The 18,703-nt window shown below is 39.2% G+C and overlaps 1 protein-coding gene across 5 annotated transcripts in view; it reads left to right on the top strand.

Moving 5' to 3' along the window:
- Window positions 1–18,703, top strand: part of MDM4 (MDM4 regulator of p53) — a 42,190-nt gene that overhangs the window by 3,138 nt on the left and 20,349 nt on the right. For 4 of the 5 annotated variants that reach the window (XM_060091081.1, XM_060091085.1, XM_060091084.1 and 1 more), the window contains exons 2-4: window positions 13,525–13,636; window positions 15,336–15,410; window positions 17,587–17,720. In XM_060091081.1, the coding sequence (XP_059947064.1) occupies window positions 13,559–13,636; window positions 15,336–15,410; window positions 17,587–17,720 (287 nt within the window). In that variant the 5' untranslated portion in view covers window positions 13,525–13,558. Of the gene's footprint in view, window positions 1–13,524; window positions 13,637–15,335; window positions 15,411–17,586; window positions 17,721–18,703 lie in introns of those variants that run through there. The other variant, XM_060091082.1, reaches the window with a different exon arrangement.

Genomic DNA, 18,703 nt, shown 5'->3' with positions numbered 1-18,703 from the left:
CAGTGTAAGTTGGAAAGACTGGCAAGGTGCTGAGGGCCTAGGCTCTTTATTTTTCGAAGAGTAGCAAGCAGTGGAGCAACGCCTGGCAGGGTAGGATTGTTTATTTTATTTTGGTTTTTTAATCCTTCTGGCTGTAGTGTGGAGTTTGGATTGAAGTGGGGTTAGAGAGACAGTTAAGTGTCTATTGCAGTGACACAGGCAAGAAATAATTTTTTGATTTGGGGAATTGGTGGTGAAGATGAAGAGAGGGCATGGTTTTGAAAGATTTAGGAGTTAAAATCCATAAAGTTTGATGATGTGATAATGGGGGAAGAGGGAGAGATCAAGATGACTCTAACTTTCTGGTTTGAGAAACTGAAAGTAAAAGAATAAGCTTTAGCCTTGGGCAAGTTATTTGACTTCTTTAAGCCTCAGTTTTCTGTACTAAGGAGAGACTAACGGTATCTAACCCTGTTGCACTCAAAACAGATTCCAGGTGGAAAAGGGACAAGATCTTGCTTTGGGTTCAGAGCCCATCAACTGACTTCATTTCTCACATATATCCGAGAACAATTCCTTTCCTCATGATATTTTTCTCTCCTATTCTTTCCAGTGTTCTCCCATTTTAAAGTCCTCCCACTGCTATTGCCATTCCCTCTCATTCCTCCTCTGCCTTGCAATCAAAAGTAATTTGTCCTGCTCTGGACTTCTATGGCCCTTATATCAGTATCTTTTTAATGGCACAACACTTTCTACCAGATGTTAAACCCTTATTGAGGTTTAAATTCTTCAGAGCTGCCAAGCGGTCAAGTCTTATTCCTACTAAGATGCTGAACTAGCATGACTGCTGACTCCTTTCTCTCAAATCATCCCTAGAGGGATTATAAAAGGAAAATACTGTGAGAAACAAATGGGTGATGTGGACTTTTTTGAACTGCTTTGTGGGGTGGAGGTGGGGGTTGGAGGAGGGTGGGTCTTTGGCCTAGGACAGGAGTCAGCCAGGCATAGCTGTAGGAGAATAAAACTGTGGAAGAAGGGAACTATTGGAATACTGCTCTAGTTGCTCTTCTGCCTCATTACCTTGGAATTACCTTTTTCTACACTTGCTGTGACTCAGCCCTAGTCCAGCTCTCCTTAAGAGTAAATCAGGGCATTACAGAAGCATATACTTGTGAGGAGGAGTTGAGGAAAAAAACAAGTGATGACTGACTTTAGGCAGTCACTTCGCTGTCCGTTACCTTCTTTTTTTTTTTTTGCGGTACGCGGGCCTCTCACTGTTGTGGCCTTCTCCCGTTGCGGAGCACAGGCTCCGGACGTGCAGGCTCAGCAGCCATGGCTCACGGGCCCAGCTGCTCCGCGGCATGTGGGATCTTCCCAGACCGGGGCACGAACCCGTGTTCCCTGCATCGGCAGGTGGACTCTCAACCACTGCGCCACCAGGGAAGCCCTGTCCGTTACCTTCTTAATTCTTAGGTCTCCCCAAATCCCTATCATAATGCTGTATCTCCCTGCGGAACAAAAGGTGAATCCTTGGTCTGAGCAGTGATTGTATGGGATGGATAGTGATTGTGGTTATCTGGTGCTTGGGATTTTCTACTTTAGTGTTCATTTCCTACCTTACTCCAGCTTCCTGTGGCTGATTTTGGCTGGAATTTGGTCTTTTCCCTTATGCTTTGCCTATCAGAATAGCTGCTGTCCTCTAGGGAAAAATAACAGTGTTGAAGAGAACAGGTATTTCAAGAGGAGAACAATATATAGGCTTCATTGGAACATAAATAATAGAACAGATGGATCAAGAGTTTAAAGTTAGGGCTTCCCTGGTGGCTTAGTGGTTAAGAATCTGCCTGCCAATGCAGGGGACACAGGTTCGAGCCCTGGTCCAGGAAGCTCCCACATGCTGCGGAGCAGCTAAGCCCATGCGCCATGACTACTGAGCCTGTGTGCCACAACTACTGAGCCTGCATGCTACAACTACTGAAGCCCGTGCGCCTAGAGCCCGTGCTGCACAACAAGAGAAGCCACCACAATGAGTAGCCCTTGCTCGCCGCAACTAGAGAAAGCCTGCGCGCAGCAACGAAGACCCAATGCAGCCAAAAATAAATAAATAAAATAAATAAAATTTTTTAAAAGTTTAAAGTTAGACTGATAATCATTCTAGAAGAAGTAGGGATATTAACAACTTGAAACAAGAATAAGCAGAGGCTGATAGAACCAAGCAGAAATAGTAGGCTTGAAAAATATAGTGGTTGAAATAAAGCACATCACATCAGATGGATGTAACAGAATGGATACAATTGAATGAATTAGAATTCTAGATTGAGGAAATCTCCCAGAACAAAGGAGAAAAGGACAAAGAAAAAAATATATAAATGAAGGAGAATAGATGTAGAGGTACTCACATCTGAATAATAGGAATCTTAGAGAAATAAAAAGGAGGAAGTATTGAAGAAATAATGGAAAAATTGTTCTCTTTTAGAATTAAAAAGGAAAAAGAAAGTCCCCAGATGGGAGGGTTTCTTAGAGTGCTAAAAATAAGAGGTCAGGAAAAACTCACTTCTAGACACATTATAGTGAAATTTAAGTGTATCACAGCAAAAGAAAATTGTAGGAGCCTCAGGAAGAACAGATCACACACAAAGGAGCAAAAATTGAATTGACATCAGAGTTTTGAAGAACATTGCTAAATGCAAGAAGACAAAAGAGTGTTTTTAGGGTTTTGTAGGGAAACTTAGAGTTTTACACCTAACCACATTTATTTAAATAGGAGGGGATGATACAGATATTTTCAGGCATATGAAGTATTGGAAGCATTGCCACCTAAAGGCCCACATTGAAGACAGTTCTAGGTGAAGTACTGAGAGATTCAAATCCAGAAAATGTTACAAGAGATATATGAAATAAAGGTAATCAGATACCTTGTTATCATTTATTGTTGTAAAGGCTAAGGCCAAAGGGGGAAAAAAAAAGAGAGAAAAGGAAAATTCAAGAGAGAGAAAAAGATATCTACTCCAGAATTTAAAGTCCAAGTGATATCGTGCTAAAGTTCATATCTTATTAGCAGGGAGACAGAGATACAATTTTAAGAAAGGTAAAAGGAAGACTAGGACAAACTGGAATGCTAAATTCAGATGGTAGAGACAGGGACTTCCCTGGTGGTCCAGCGGTTAAGACTCGGAGCTCCCAGTGCAGGGGCCGGGGTTCGATCTCTGGTCAGGGAACTAGATCCCGCATGCCACAACTGAAAGATCCCAAGTTCCACAACTAAGACCCGGTGCAGCCAAATAAATAAATAAATATTTTTTTTAAAAAAAGTGGGGGAGACTTCCCTGGTGGCACAGTGGTTAAGACTCCATGCTCCCAATGCAGGGAGCCCAGGTTCCATCCCTGGTCAGGGAACTAGATCCCACATGCGTGCCACAACTAAGAGTTTGCATGCCACAACAAAGGAGCCCACGTGCTGCAACTACAGAGCTGATGAGCCACAACTAAGGCGCCCGCCCAGTGCAACCAAATAATAAGTAAATATTAAAAAAAAAAAAAGAACTCTTTGGAAATTCCAAAACTTGTTCTTAAAAAGAAAAAAGGAAAGAAAAAAGATGATAGAGACAGATTTATATCAATTACAATAAATGGACTAAATTCACCAAAGATAAAAATTGAAACATTGGATTAAAAAACTCAAAATCCAGATATATGCTTTTTACAAGGGCACGCAAAAATTGAAATTAAAAGACTGGGGAAATACATACCTGGAAGTACTAACTAAAAGAAAGTTGGCATGACCATACTAATACAAGATAAAATATACTTTAAGACAGAATGTCTTAATTGGGATGGAAAGAAACACTACATAATTATAATCACTATATATTAATCACTCACCAAGAAGATATAGCAGTTTAAAGCATGAATGCCTCTGATTAAAAATCCTTACAACAGATGAAGTGAGATTGGTAGAACTACACTGGGATCAATGGAGAAATCCACCATCATGGTGGGAGATTTCATTACATCTCTTAATTAATTGTATGTCAAGCTGACAAATTGGTAGAAATAGAAGATTGTAAAAAACCAACAAGCTTGGGCCTCCCTGGTGGCGCAAGTGGTTGAGAGTCCGCCTGCCGATGCAGGGGATACGGGTTCGTGCCCCGGTCTGGGAGGATCCCATATGCCGCGGAGCGGCTGGGCCCGTGAGCCATGGCCGCTGAGCCTGCGCGTCCGGAGCCTGTGCTCCGCAACGGGGGAGGCCACAACAGTGAGAGGCCCGCATACCGCAAAAAAAAAAAAAAAAAAAAAAACCAACAAGCTTAACCTAATGAACATAGAGTTTTGCACGCATTTAGTATGGAATTGATCATCAACTAGACCATGGTGAAAGCCGTAACAATTTCAAAGATCAAGTTTTATGCAGAGGGTGATCTTTCTCACTGTGTTGCTAAATTAGTGGTTAATCACAAAAACATACATTTGAGAAATACAGTATGCATAGGCATAGCTATATAATTCATGGATTAAATAAATTATGGAAATTTAAAAATACCTACAGCTGAATGAGAATGAAGACTTTATGTATCAAAACCTATGAGCTTAATAAAAAAGTAGTGCTGGGGTAGGAGGGGGAAGGAATTTTTAGCCTTAAATATTCAATTATAAAAGGAGTAAACTAAGTGTCTAATTTATAATAATCAGGAAATGAACAGAATAAATTTTTTAAAGTAGAAGAAGTAATAAGATACGTTAAACAATATCACGAATGGAAAGAAGGATGCAACTGTACACTAAATAAAGATTAAAAGAATACTATCAACTATATGCCAGCAATTTTGAAGACTTAGACAAAATGGAAGAAGAAAAAAGCTTGAATAATCTAATATTTACTAAGCTAAAGCAGCAATTAAAAATCTTCCCACAGGACTTCCCTGGTGGCGCAGTGGTTAAGAATCTGCCTGCCAATGCAGGGGACACGGGTTTGAGTCCTGCTCCAGGATGCTATGGAGCAACTAAGCCCGTGTGCCACAACTACTGAGCCTGCACTCTAGAGCCTGTGAGCCACAACTGCTGAGCCCGCATGCCACAACTACTGAAGCCCACGCACCTAGAGCCTGTGCTCTGCACCAAAGAGAAACCACCACAATGAGAAGCCCATGCACCACAACAAAGAGTAGCCCTTGCTTGCTGCAGCTAGAGAAAGACTGCGCACAGCAGCGAAGACCTAACGCAGCCATAAATACATACATACATACATACTTCATCTTTCCATGAAGAAAGCACTGGGTTTTATAAGTTTTATAGGTGAGGTCAGAAATCTTTCAAAGACTACAACATCTCAATTTTGTTACAGAATTTTTTTTCAGGCAGTAGACAAATAGGGATTATTTGCCAGCTAACCCTGACATCCAAATGAGACAAAAACTTGACAGTGGAAAATAACAGACTTATATCATTCGCTAGTAGAGACTTTACAACCTAAACAAAATATTAGCAAATCAAAACCAACAGTATGCAGAAAAGGATAATATCCAAAACCAAGTTGGATTTATCTCAGGTGTGCAAGGATTTCTATATTAGAAAATCCATAAGTGAAATTCAAAATTTATCACATTAATAGATTAAAAAACCAAAAAAATCATGATCATTTTAATAGGTGCAGAAAAAGCATTTTCTAAATCACTCTTCCATGATACAATCCTTTTTTGAAAAAATTTTGTTGAAGTATAGTTGATTTACAATGTTGTGTTAGTTTCAGGTGTACAACACAGTGATTCAGTTATATATATATTCTTTTTCAGATTCTTTTCCCTTACTGGTTATTACAAAATACTGAGTATAGTTCCCTGTGCTATACAGTAGGGCCTTGTTATCTATTTTGTATGTAGTAGTGTGTATGCCCATGATATATTCTTTTTTTTTAAGTTTTTTTTTAACCACATTAAAAAAAACTTTATTTATTTATTTGGTTGCACTGGGTCTTAGTTGCGGCAGGTGAGCTCCTTAGTTGTGTCATTCGAAGTCTTAGTTGCAGCATGTATATGGGATCTGGTTCCCTGACCAGGGATCAAACCCTGACCCCCCTGCATTGGGAACTCGGGGTCTTATCCACTGTGCCACTAGGGAGGTCCCCATGATATATTCTTAATGAGGAGCAAAAGGAACCCTTCCAAAATGATAAAGAATAGCCATAAGAAAAAGATAGAGAAAACATGTTATGTAGGGAAACATTAGAAGCAGTCCCTTTAAAATCAGAGACAAAAATGCCTGATACCGTGTGTACTCAACATTGTATTGACAGTCCTAAGCAGTAATGTAAGACGAGTAGAAGAAATTAGAGGCACAAGAATTGGAAAGGAAGGAATAAAATTTTATCTGCAGGTGATATGGTCATTTACATAGAAAACAGAAGGATCCACAGACAAATTATTAAAAATAATTATGTAAGTTTAGCAGGTGACTGGATTTAAGATTATTGAAAGTCACTTGTATTTCTGTATGTATGCAAAAACCACTAAAAAAACAATGAAAGAGAAGGCATCACAGTAGTATCAATATCAACTTTAGAAATCAGTCTAACACAAATGTGCTAGACCTCTAAATGGAAAATTGTACAACTTTTCTAAGAGATATTAAATAAGATCTTCATAGAAGAATATGTCATGTTAATGAATTGAAAAACAGTTTGATCTATAAAATGTAATTTCATTCATAATCCCAACAGGGATTTTCATGGAACTTGATGATGCTAAATTTTATATAGAAGAGTTAAGGCCCCAAGAATAGCTGGTCACTTCTAAAAAGGAACGGGAGGGGAAAACTTGCCCTGTGGGATAGCAAGAATCCTGATAAGATATAAGAATTAAGATAGTGTCAGGGGCTGCCCTGGTGGAGCAGTGGTTAAGAATCTGCCTGCCAACGCAGGGGACACAGGTTCAAGCCCTGGTCCGGGAAGATCCCACATATTGCCGAGCAACTAAGCCTGTGAGTCACAACTACTGAGCCTGTGCTTTAGAGATGGCGAGCCACAACTTGAAGCCCACGCACCTAAAGCCTGTGCTCTGCAATAAGAGAAGCCACTGCAGTGAGAAGCCTGCGCACCACAACAAAGAGTAGCCCCCGCTTGCTGCAACTAGAGAAAAGCCTGCGTGCAGCAATGAAGACCCAACGCAGCCAAAAAAATTTAAAAAATAAATTTAAAAAAAAGTGTCAAATTGTATAGACAGGAAGATCAAACCAGTAGACTAGAATAGAAAACTCATAAACACTTATGCGTGTTGATACACAACAAAGGTGGCTGTCAGTCAAGGTCATGTTCAATAAATTGAGCTGGGAAAAAAAATGGCCATCCATATAGAAAAAGAATAAAACTGACCTCTAAAAAGAAAAAAGTCAACTATAGACGGATTAAGGGTTTAAATGTCATAAACAAAAATTTAAGGGCTTCCCTGGTGGCGCAGTGGTTGAGAGTCCGCCTGCCGATGCAGGGGACGCGGGTTCGTGCCCCGGTCCGGGAAGATCCCACATGCCACGGAGTGGCTGGGCCCGTGAGCTATGGCCGCTGGGCCTGCGCGTCCAGAGCCTGTGCTCCGCAACGGGAGAGGCCACAACAGTGAGAGACCCGCGTACTGCCAAAAAAAAAAAAAAAAAAAAATTAAAAGTTTTAGTAGAGGGCTTCCCTGGTGGCGCGGTGGTTGAGAGTCCGCCTGCTGATGCAGGGGATATGGGTTCGTGCCCCGGTCCGGGAGGATCCCACATGCCGCGGAGGGGCCGGGTCAGTGAGCCATGGCCGCTGAGCCTGCGCTTCCGGAGCCTGTGCTCCGCAATGGGAGAGGCCGCAACGGTGAGAGGCCCGCGTACCGCAAAAAAAAAAAAAAAAAAAGTGTGTATCAAAGCGTGCAAATAATTAAAGAAAAAAAAATACGTAAAAAAAAAAGTTTTAGTAGACATCCCCCTCCCCCCCACACACAAATCTTAGTAGAAAGTTTAGGTGAAAATGAGACCTTGGAGAGTAAAAGATTGTTTAAGCCAGGCAGAGATCATTGACTAAAAAATAGAAGATTGATAAATATAAATTTGACTTCATTAAAATTAACCTTTTGCTCAAAAAGATTTTTCCACCTTCTAGAAAATGGAAAGGACATTAAAAATTGGGAGAAGATATTTGCAAGACATCCAATTGACAAAGGGTTAATATTAAAAATATGTAAAGAACTATTACAAATCAGTAAGTATAACAAAATCAATTAGAAAAGTGTGTAAAAGACAACACATTTCACAGAAGAGGGAACACATATGGCTGATAAGCATGTAAAGAGATAGCATCATTAGTGATCAGGGAACTGTAGACCAAGCCCATACCTATTTGATTGGGAAAAATTAAAAAGTCTTAGGACATCAGATGTTGGAAAGGAGGTAGATTCACAGGGTATCTTATACATTGCTGATAGGATTATAAGTTGGTGCAAACACTTTGAGGACAGTTTGGTGTCAGATCCTAAAGTTGAATATTCATATGTGCCATAACCCAGCAATCTGTCTTGTAGATATGCCCACGAGATACTTTTTGGCACATGTAGAAGAACGTTAATAGTACTATTCATGATAGTGAAAGCCTAGAAACAACTCAAATGTCCATTACACACTGGAAATATACAGCAAAGTAAATAAAGCATAAAATATGCTATGACATGGATGAACATTGAAAACATTATGCTAAATGAAATAAGCCAGACACGAGGACAAATATTGTATGATTTCATTTATATGAGGTACCTAGAATGGGCATATTCATAGAGACAGAAAGTAGGGTAGTGGTTACCAGGGTCTGGAGAGAGGGGATAGTGAGTTATTGTTTTATGAGTACAGAGTTTCAGTTTGCAGTGATGAAAAAGTTCTGGAGATGGATAGTGGTGATGGTGTACAACATTGTGAATGTACTTCATGTCACTTAATTGTAAATTTAAAAATGGTAATGGGATAGGGAAGGGAAGGACTGGGAGTTTGGGATTAGCAGATGCAAATTATTATATGTAGGATGGATAAACAACAAGGTCCTACTGTATAGCACAGGGAACTGTATTCAGTATCCTGTGATAAACCATAATGGAAAAGAATATGAAAAAGAATTTATATATGTATAACCAAGTCACTTTACTGTGCAACAGAAATTAAGCACAACATTGTAAATCAACTATTCAATAAAATTTTTAAAAATGGTAAACTTTATGTTATATGAAGGAACTCAAGTGACACGAAAGTAGGAATTTATTTTAGTGAAACAAAAATTCCTAAAGTTACATACAACATACTTCTTTTTGTGAGTTAAAAGCAGCTAAAATGAACATATGTACTTTTTAGGATTCCATTTTGGTGGAGTAAAGTACATAAAAAGGAAGGGAAGAAAATCAAAACAGAATTCAGGATGATTGTTGGGAGGAGGCAGGGGAATGGGAGGGGGATCTTATGGGTAAATATAGACTGTTGTCAGAGTCCTAGTTTGTGGATGTTTATTGCATTACTAAGAAAACTCAAGTAAAAGTGGGCCATGTGTGGATGAACAATGAGAGTGTGTATCGAAGGAAAGAATTGTGATTAATTCTGTGTACTTGAAGTCTAATGGGAAAAAAATATTGCTAAGTGGGGACTTCAGAGCTGTTCTGAGTTTAAAATCTTGACTTCAGCAGTTTACTAATTGTGTGATCTTGGGCAAATAATGTCCCTGTGCTTCTCTTGCTTCATTTATAAAGTAAGGATAATAATAGTGCCTACATCATAGGATTAGTTAAGTATTAAACGGATTAATATATGTGCTGGTACAGATTAAGCTCTATATAAGTCTTTGCCATTTATTTCTTATGATGCTATGTGCTGAGTTCTGTGGGATGGACATGCCATTCTATGCGTTGGTTCTGGTGGTCTCACTTGTAGTCTCTCATGCAGCTGGAGTTAGGTGTCACCTGAGGCTGGAATGTCCCAAGATGTGTGATACTTTGGAGGGTATGGTTGGAAAGCTGAGCTCAGCTGGGTGACTCAGCCTCTCCACGTGGCCTTTTTGTGTGGTGTCCGGTAGAGTAGCCAGTTGGGAGATGTGGTTTATTGGGGGCCATTTTTGGAAACTGTCCCAACTGTTATTAATATTTGTATCCATCTTGTTGTTCTACTATGTACATAATTGACAGTTTAGGCACTGGGGTTATATTAATGAACAAATAAATAGAATATTTACACTTACAGCTTATGTTTTACATGATAAAAATTAAAATGTATATAGTGTGTTGGTTGGTAACAAGGACAGTGAAGAAAAGATGAATAAAGCAGGGAAGGAGATAGGGAATACTGGGGGTTGGGAGTTGCAGTTTTTAAAATGTGTAGTCACATTTAAAATGTGTGGCCTCATTGATAAAATGACATTTTGAGCAAAGACAAAAGGAGGAGGTTAGGAGCCAGAGGGGCAAGGGTGGAAGCAAGAAAACCTTTAGGAGCTAAGGCAGTTCAGAGACGGGCAGTTTGGTTAGTGTAGTGATAACGGAGGTAGTGAGAAATGCTTTGATTTTGGATATATATTGAAGATAGAGCTTCAGAATTTATTCATAGACTGGGTGTGAAGTGTGAGGAAAAAAAGGAATCGAAGATAGCTTCACGGTCATTGACGTGAGCAACTGGAAGGGTGGAGCTGCCATTTAATGAGATGGGGGAGACTATAGCACTAGCAGGTTTAGGGAGATGAGATGTTTTTTGTTTTTGTTTTTGTTTAATTTTTGAATTTTATTTTATTTATGTTTTTATACAGCAGGTTCTATTAGTCATCAATTTTATACACATCAGTGTATACATGTCAATCCCAATCGCCCAATTCATCACATCACCCCCCCACCCCCCTGCTGCTTTCCCCCCTTGGTGTCCATAGGTTTGTTCTCAAGATGAGTTTTGTTTTTGTTTTTTTAAAAATAAGGTTTGAAATGCCAGTTAAAAGCTAGCTGCTTTAAAATGACAAGTTATGGGACTTCCCTCGTGGCACAGTGGTTAAGAATCTGCCTGCCAGTGCAGGGGACACAGGTTCGAGCCCTGGTCCAGGAAGATCCCACATGCCACAGAGCAACTAAGCCCGTGCGCCACAACTACTGAGCCTGTGTGCCACAACTACTGAAGCCCAAGCACTTAGAGCCTGTGCTCCACAACAAGAGAAGCCACCACAATGAGAAACCCACGCACCGCAACGAAGAGTAGCCCCCGCTCGCCACAACTAGAGAAAGCCCACGAGTAGCAACGAAGACTCAGCGCAGCCAAAAAATAAACAAATAAATAAATTTACCAAAAAACCCTATAAGTTATGCTTGTATCCTGTTTGACTTCCCATTTTGTAGCAAGGGAAGCTGATAGAAGTGTTGCAGGAAAGAGAGTGGGGCATGAGAGGATGGTCACGTCCCAGGTCTCAGGCAAGTCCGAGTATGGGTTCTTGGCTTTGCGCAGTAAAGAATTCAAGAGCAAGCCGTAGTAAAATGAAAGATGATTTATTCAGGGAGAAACACACTCCGTAGAGAGAGTGTGGGCCATCTCGGAAGGTGAGAGAGGCAGCAGGGAATGGGGTTGTCAGTTTTTATAGGGGTGGGTAATATCATAGGCTAATGAGTGGGAGGAGTATTCCAGCTATTTTGGGGAAGGGGTGGGGATTTTCAGGAATTGGGCCACCACCTACTTTCTGACCTTTATGGTCGGCCTTGGAACTGTCATGGTACCTGTGGGGGTGTAATTTAGCTTGCTGATGTGTTACAGTGAGTGTATACTGAGGCTCAAGGTCTAGTGGAAGTCGACTTGTCCTCCATCTTGGATCTAGTTGGTTCTAACCAGTTTATGTCATGTTCTTAGGCTGTGTCATTGTTTCAAAGGTTGTGTTGCAGGAAGGGGGACCCCTTTCAGGGCCCGAGAGTGGGCTATTGTCTAACACTCAGAAATGAATTGTCTGAGGAGACACACGTGCTGACAAAGCAAGAGACTTCATTGGAAAGGGGCGCCCAGGCAGAGTAGGAGGGTAAGGGAACCCAGGAGGACTGCTCTGCCACGAGTGGCTTTCAGTCTTGGGTTTTATGGTGATGGGATTAGTTTCCGGGTTGGCCAATCATTTTGACTCAGGGTCCTTTCTTGGTGGCGCGCAACTGCTCAGCCAAGATGGATTCCAGCGAGGAGGATTCTAAGAGGTTAGTAGGACATGTGGACTGGCGTCTCCTCTCTCCTTTTGACCTTTCCCATATTATTCCGGTTGGTGGTGGCTTGGTAGTTCCTTACCAAGGATCTCCTGTCCTAAAATAACTCATGCAAATTGTTACTGCTTTGCTTGGCCAGGGTGGGCGGTTTCAGTCAGTGTTTTACCTAACAGTTTACCTAACAGTTGTGCCCTGCCCCCTTCCTATCTCAGAAGGAGGGTTGAATTTATGCTTTGTTGTCCTTAATAAGTCTTTTCAGAAGAGTGAGGAATCTTGTTATCTGTAAACCAGACTCTGTTGATTTTTTTTTTTTTTTTTACAGTGTGGACCAGTTTTTTTTTTTTAAGTCTTTATTGAATTTGTTACAATATTGCTTCTGTTTTATGTTTTGGATTTTTGATGGGGAGGCATGTGGGATCTTAGCTCCCTGACCAGGGATCGAACCCACAGCCCCCTCATTGGAAGGCGAAGTCTTAATCACTGAACCGCCAGAGAAGTCCCCAGACTCTGTTGATTTTTTTATTTATAAATTTCACTGACTTTTGTCACCTTTTTACTAGAAAAAGTTCTGAAGGTAAACTCAAGTTTATTTAAAAATTTATTTTCCTTCTCTGTAGCTTTTTTTTTTTTAAGGACAAAAGTTAAAAGGTGAAGAACTTTAATTAAACCTTACTCTTTATTTCAGTTCATGCTATATCTTTCCTTTGATGATGTATGTCCACCTTGGTTTAACCCATTTTATAGGTATTTAGGTATTTACTCTTTATAGGTATTTAGGTATTTACTCTTTGGGCTTGGCACATTTTAAAAGCTGCTTTAACTGATACTGAATATTTTGACTCTGACTTTCCTGTGGTCTCTTGCCAAGACATGTTGCAACATGTTGCAGAGGTTTTCCTTGGTGCTCTTGGAGTCTTTAAATCTATTACTTAATCTTGGTAATTCCCCCAGCCCTGCATCTGTCTCCTAGGGGGTGCTCTTGAGCACTGTCCAAGAGAGGAGGAGATACCAGAGAACGGGGGAGATAATGCTTGCAAATTTCACTTTCAGCTAAAACAGTTTACTCATTATCATCAGTGTAGAGGTTGGAGCATGCCTGAACCTGTTTCTCTTGCAGGCTTCACTTGAGGGAAGAATAGATGGTTCTTACTCTTAGTGAAGCTCTTCAGTTTTTTGCAGGATCTGAACTAGAAAGTGACCAGAAGGGTAACAAGAACCGCAGCATGGGTATATTGCACTTGTGTAGGGTGCTGTGATATACGTGTTTCTTTTACTTCTGCTGGTTGCTTTTTTTTATAAATCCTAAAGAGAATTTTCTACTTCAGAAGAGATTTTACAATTTTTTTCCTTTTAGATTTATCAGCAGACTTCACTTCACCACTGCCAAAATGACAACATTTTCCACCTCTGCCCATTGTTCAACATCTGACAGTGCTTGCAGGATCTCTCCAGAACAAACCAATCAGGTAACTTATTTTTAGGCATTTCTATTTTTCTTTTAAGTTTTTAAAAAATTAAATTGGGTCATGTAACTGACTTCACTGACGGTAGGATTTCATTCAGAACAGAAAAGATTCCTTTTTTAAATGTCATATTAGGGAAACTAGTAAACAGTATCAATGCTCATAAATTTGAATTGATCATTGATTAAATAAATATTTGGAGGTTACAGATTGCTCAAAATGGCACATTTTAAACACCTATCCTGTTTTAGGGTATGGATGGCTAGTGGAGGATTTGGGGCCAAGTTATATACTTGTCTTCCTTCTCACTTCATTGTATATAGTTTGTTTTCTTTAAAAATCAGTTTTAAATTGTAAATATAGTAAGTGTATTCTTATAAAAAATTTAATCTTTATCATGTATTTATAAAGTATTTATCTGTAGAGACTCCTTTGACCATCTCCTCCCTTCTTCTGCCTAAGTCCCTTCCCCCTGAGATAACACTATTATCAATTTGGTGTGTCTCGTTCCAGATCTTTTCCTGTAACATAAAATACATAATTTTGTTTTGTGGTTTCATAAACATTGCACCATATATATATTATGTACCTTAATTTATGATAAAGGTGGAATTTGATTTGATGGGGGAAAATGTGGCTTATGTAATAAATGGTTTTGACGTAATTGGCCATCCCTGAAAGGAAGCAAATGAAGACCTCAAACCTTGTGCAAAAACAAATTCCAGAGGGATAAAGAATTAAATGTAAAAAGCGAAATGATAAAAAATATTAGAAGAAAATTTAGGAAGTATTTTGAAACTTTAGAATAAGAGAGACTTTAAATAAGACAAAACCAAGGAGGGACTTCCCTGCTGGTGCAGTGGCTAAGGCTCCATGCTCCCAATGCAGGGGGCCCAGGTTTGATCCCTGGTCAGGGAACTAGATCCCATATGCATGCCGCAATGAAGAGTTCGCATGCCACAACTAAGTAGCCCGCCTGCCACAACCAGCGCAACCAAATAAATAAATATTAAAAAAAAAAAGACAAAACCAAGGAGGCTGTAAGAGGATGAGAGAGACAAATTTGATCATATAAAATGAAAAAAATTAAATTCTGTGACTAAAGACAGACTCTATAATCAGAGTCAAGAGATGGCAAACAAAGTCACTATTCCTTGTATGTATATACCACATCTTGTTTATCCATTCGTCTGTCAGTGGTATTTAGGTTGTTTCCATCTTTTGGCTATTATGAATAATGCTGCTATGAACAGTGGTGTACAAGTATTTGTTTGAGTCCCTGGTTTCGGTTCTTTTGGATATATACCTAGGAGTGGAACTGCTGGGTCATATGGTAATTCTATGCTTAACTCTTTGAGTAACTGCCAAACCGTTTTTCACAGTAGCTGCACCATTTTACATTCCCCCCAGCAGTGCACAAGGGTTCCAGTTTCTTTACATCCTCGCCAACACTGGTTATTTTTTTTCTTTCCTTTTTTCCTGTTATTATAGCCATCCTAGTGGGTGTGAATGTGTTGTCTTTTGAAAACGTGATTTTTCAGGAAGTTAACAAGTAATAAACTGATCTTCTGTAGTTATTAGATGCTAAGTATGAACCAGGGTTTGTTAAAAAAAAAGTTTAAGGAGATTTGTTTTTCCCCTGGGGTTCAGAAACCAGTCTAATTGAAATGTAAATAGCAAATTTATTTTATGTTTATATCAGGTACGACCAAAACTGCCACTTCTGAAGATTTTGCAGGCAGCAGGTGCACAGGGTGAAATGTTCACTGTTAAAGAGGTAAGCCATCAAAGAAAATTCTCAGCTTAAAGAAAAGCTGAGAAGTATAATAGAAGCTTATGAATGTATAGTTCTGAAATCAGGCCTAAGAAAGGAAGTTCTATTCCTGTGGTACTGGAGAGGCAACTTTTGTTCTATTTTAAAGACCCTCGAGGGACTTCCCTGGCGGTCCAGCAGTTAGGACTCTGTGCTTCCACTGCAGGGGGCACGGGTTCGATTCCTGGTTGGGGAACTAAGATCCAGCAAGCCGCATGGTGTGGCCAAAAAAAAATGAAAAAAAAAAAAGACACTGTCTGTGATTTACAAGATATGCTGTGAGGCAGGAATTAAATGCAGTAGTTTTTCATTTTAAATCTGTCAAATACTCTTTTGAGCACTGTGAGTTATTTTAAACATGCATTTAAATAACTTATTTAGTTTCTAAAGTTTTCTTTTAACACAGAAACAAATTGAATTCTTTAAGTGGAAAAGACTCAGTATTAAAATGTTAATCTCTTTGAACTGCTTGGATTTAGTAGGGTGAAGATCGAACCCTTCTTAAACAGAGGAAACAAAATTCTCAAGCTTCTTTTTGACTTTTCATAAAAGCTGTTAGCAATGCTATGCTCCTGAGTCATTCTACCTCTCAAGGAAACAAACCTGGAGGCATTTCAGATTTTCTAGAATACTCATATTTCTTTTATCATTTTAAATTAAGTTTGTCATTTTGGACTTTGTATCTAAAATTCTGGTAAGACTTTTCTCCAAACTGTTATTAAAGTGTGGATTTTTATATCAATAAAGTTGTTATAATGCATTATGCTATCTCCTTCAGTAGCATGGCAGAGTTTGCCTGAATTAAGACAGAGTTAATTACATATGTTTTATGGGGGGAAATGTTGGATGGAGTCAGTTTACACAGTAAGCTCTTTATTATGAATCTTGACACTACTTGGTGCATAAAGAGGAATTTCCTAGTTTTTTATTTTTAAATATTGGTTATCAGTATGTGCATTGAGGCAGTATGGTATAATGAGAATAGTAGTATATAGAAATTCAGAGGTAGTGTTTCTGAAGATCTTATTTTGTATACTTATAGTGGATTTATTTTTTTCTGGAAGTTGGACAGACATAAATATAAAACTTCCAGGACATCCCCGGTGGTCCAGTGGTTAAGACTCCACGCTCTCAATGCAGGGGGCACAGGTTCGATCCCGGTTGAGGAACTAAGATCCTGCATGCCACATGGCATGGCCAAAAACAAACAAACAAACTGTCCTCCTTTTTCTTATAGTAGATGTTCTTTCTCATCTTATTTTTCTCTAGATATTTGATTAGATATGAGAGCTCCATTAATACTGGGACATGCTGCCTGGGATGGCTGGGAGCCTAAGAGCATCATTGCTTCAATATAATGGAAACAGTATTGGGAAAATTTTTGTGCAAATATCTAATAATTCTTGGGAAGTCAGGGCCTAAAGATAAAGATAGCTGCTTTGGTCCGTTTGTGATCTGTGATAAAATTACTACTATCATTAAGTGAACTTAACTATTAAGCAATTTAAAAAAATCTATCAGCTGGAGGAAAATCTATCACATTAGGAAAATTGGACAACATAAAAATTTTGAATCAAGAACTTGTGTGTGTTCCCTTCCATTTTGTGAACTCTGTGAAAAAGGTCAGGTAGACTAAATTTTTATTTGATAAACACTTAAATTCTGTTTTATGCACTTACAGTGCTGATGGCTTATTACCATTGTACTTCATTTGCCAAAAAGACTTAAGTGATCATACATCAAAGCCTATAGTAGTTATGTGCCCCTGGACTTGGAAAATATTTTTATGATCCAGGCAAATTTAAAGTTTATTACTTCTAGTAATAGAACAGACGCCTTTACTTGGACTGGTGAGAACATTAAGGGGATACTAAGTAAATTCACCACTTTTTCTCATTATCAGACTGGTACATTTTTATTCTAAAAAGTAAGGGTCTGATAGTGTCCAGAATGATAATAAGTAGATGAATCGAGTAATTGGGGGCAACTGTCCTTTTGTAGGACCCCTTACACAAGCACTGACAGTCATGTTCATTATATGTTAGCTCTTTAGCAAACTAACTTACCTTATCTCCTCATTCAATTTGTGTTTTGGGCAGCAGCTGGACAGATCTCTTCATAGTATGTTATTCCCATGTAGGTCATGCACTACCTAGGCCAGTATATAATGGTGAAGCAGCTTTATGATCAGCAGGAGCAGCATATGGTATATTGTGGTGGAGATCTTTTGGGAGAGCTACTAGGTCGTCAGAGCTTCTCTGTGAAAGATCCAAGGTAAAAAGAGTGAGGGTTTGTTTATCTTTTCGGGGTGCTTGTACCTAACCACTTAATCTCCATAGGTTATTAATGGTTATTTAATCTTTTAGTCCACGAAATATTTGTTGGGCCTACATATATCAGGTGATTGTGAGGCACTGAGAACATAGTAGTGAGCAGCACAGTGTCTAATTTTATGGAGCTTAAAGAGTAGAGTGAGACAGTAGACACTCTTCCCCATCTTAATTGAATTAGCACATCGATACCTGGTCAAATTGTATTATGATAAGTGGTACATAAAAGAGGTACATGAGGCGGTGTTGGAGGATGGGATTTAGGATCTTAGGGGTGGAAGAAAGGTTCCTTGAGGAAGTGATATTTGAGTTGAGAGCTGAAGGATAATTAGTCAGTTAGAGGGAGCTGGTTGAAGGAGAGCTTCTGGCAGATTGAACATCATGTGTAAAGGCCTAGGTAGGAGGGAGATTGATGTGGCAGGATTAGGATTTTGTGAAACAGTTGTTATAGAGAGAGGAAGAGTGAGCTGATGAGAGAAATGTAGAATTGCTGGGCAGTTTGAGGTTAACGATGGGCTTCATAAGAATCATATTAGAGCTATTCTGACCTGTTGCATGGCATTCTCCAGCTGCACAGGGTGTATGGTTATTAACTTACATAGTCAATTGACTAATTAGTCAAAAGCTAATTAGTAGTTGAGAAGTCATTGTTCTCATTCTCTCTATAGTTTTGTGATGACTGTTTCTTCTAAGACTCCCACCTCCATTCCCCAATAAAACGTAAAAGTTAATTCTTAGAAGGAAGTCGTCTTGAAGGAAATCTCCCCACTTGGGTTACTGTTAGCTTATGAAATAAAACGTAAATTAGTTTTTTTAAATGGGGGCAGAGTAACACAAGGGCTTGGGTATTAACATGTTGATACTTAAATAATTTAATAAAATCTATTCTGGGGGAAAAATTCTGCCTCTTCATATGTTATAGAGAAT

Source organism: Mesoplodon densirostris, chromosome 2, assembly GCF_025265405.1.
Source record: "Mesoplodon densirostris isolate mMesDen1 chromosome 2, mMesDen1 primary haplotype, whole genome shotgun sequence".
Taxonomy (NCBI): domain Eukaryota; kingdom Metazoa; phylum Chordata; class Mammalia; order Artiodactyla; family Ziphiidae; genus Mesoplodon; species Mesoplodon densirostris.
This window is presented reverse-complemented; position numbering and strand designations above follow the sequence as displayed.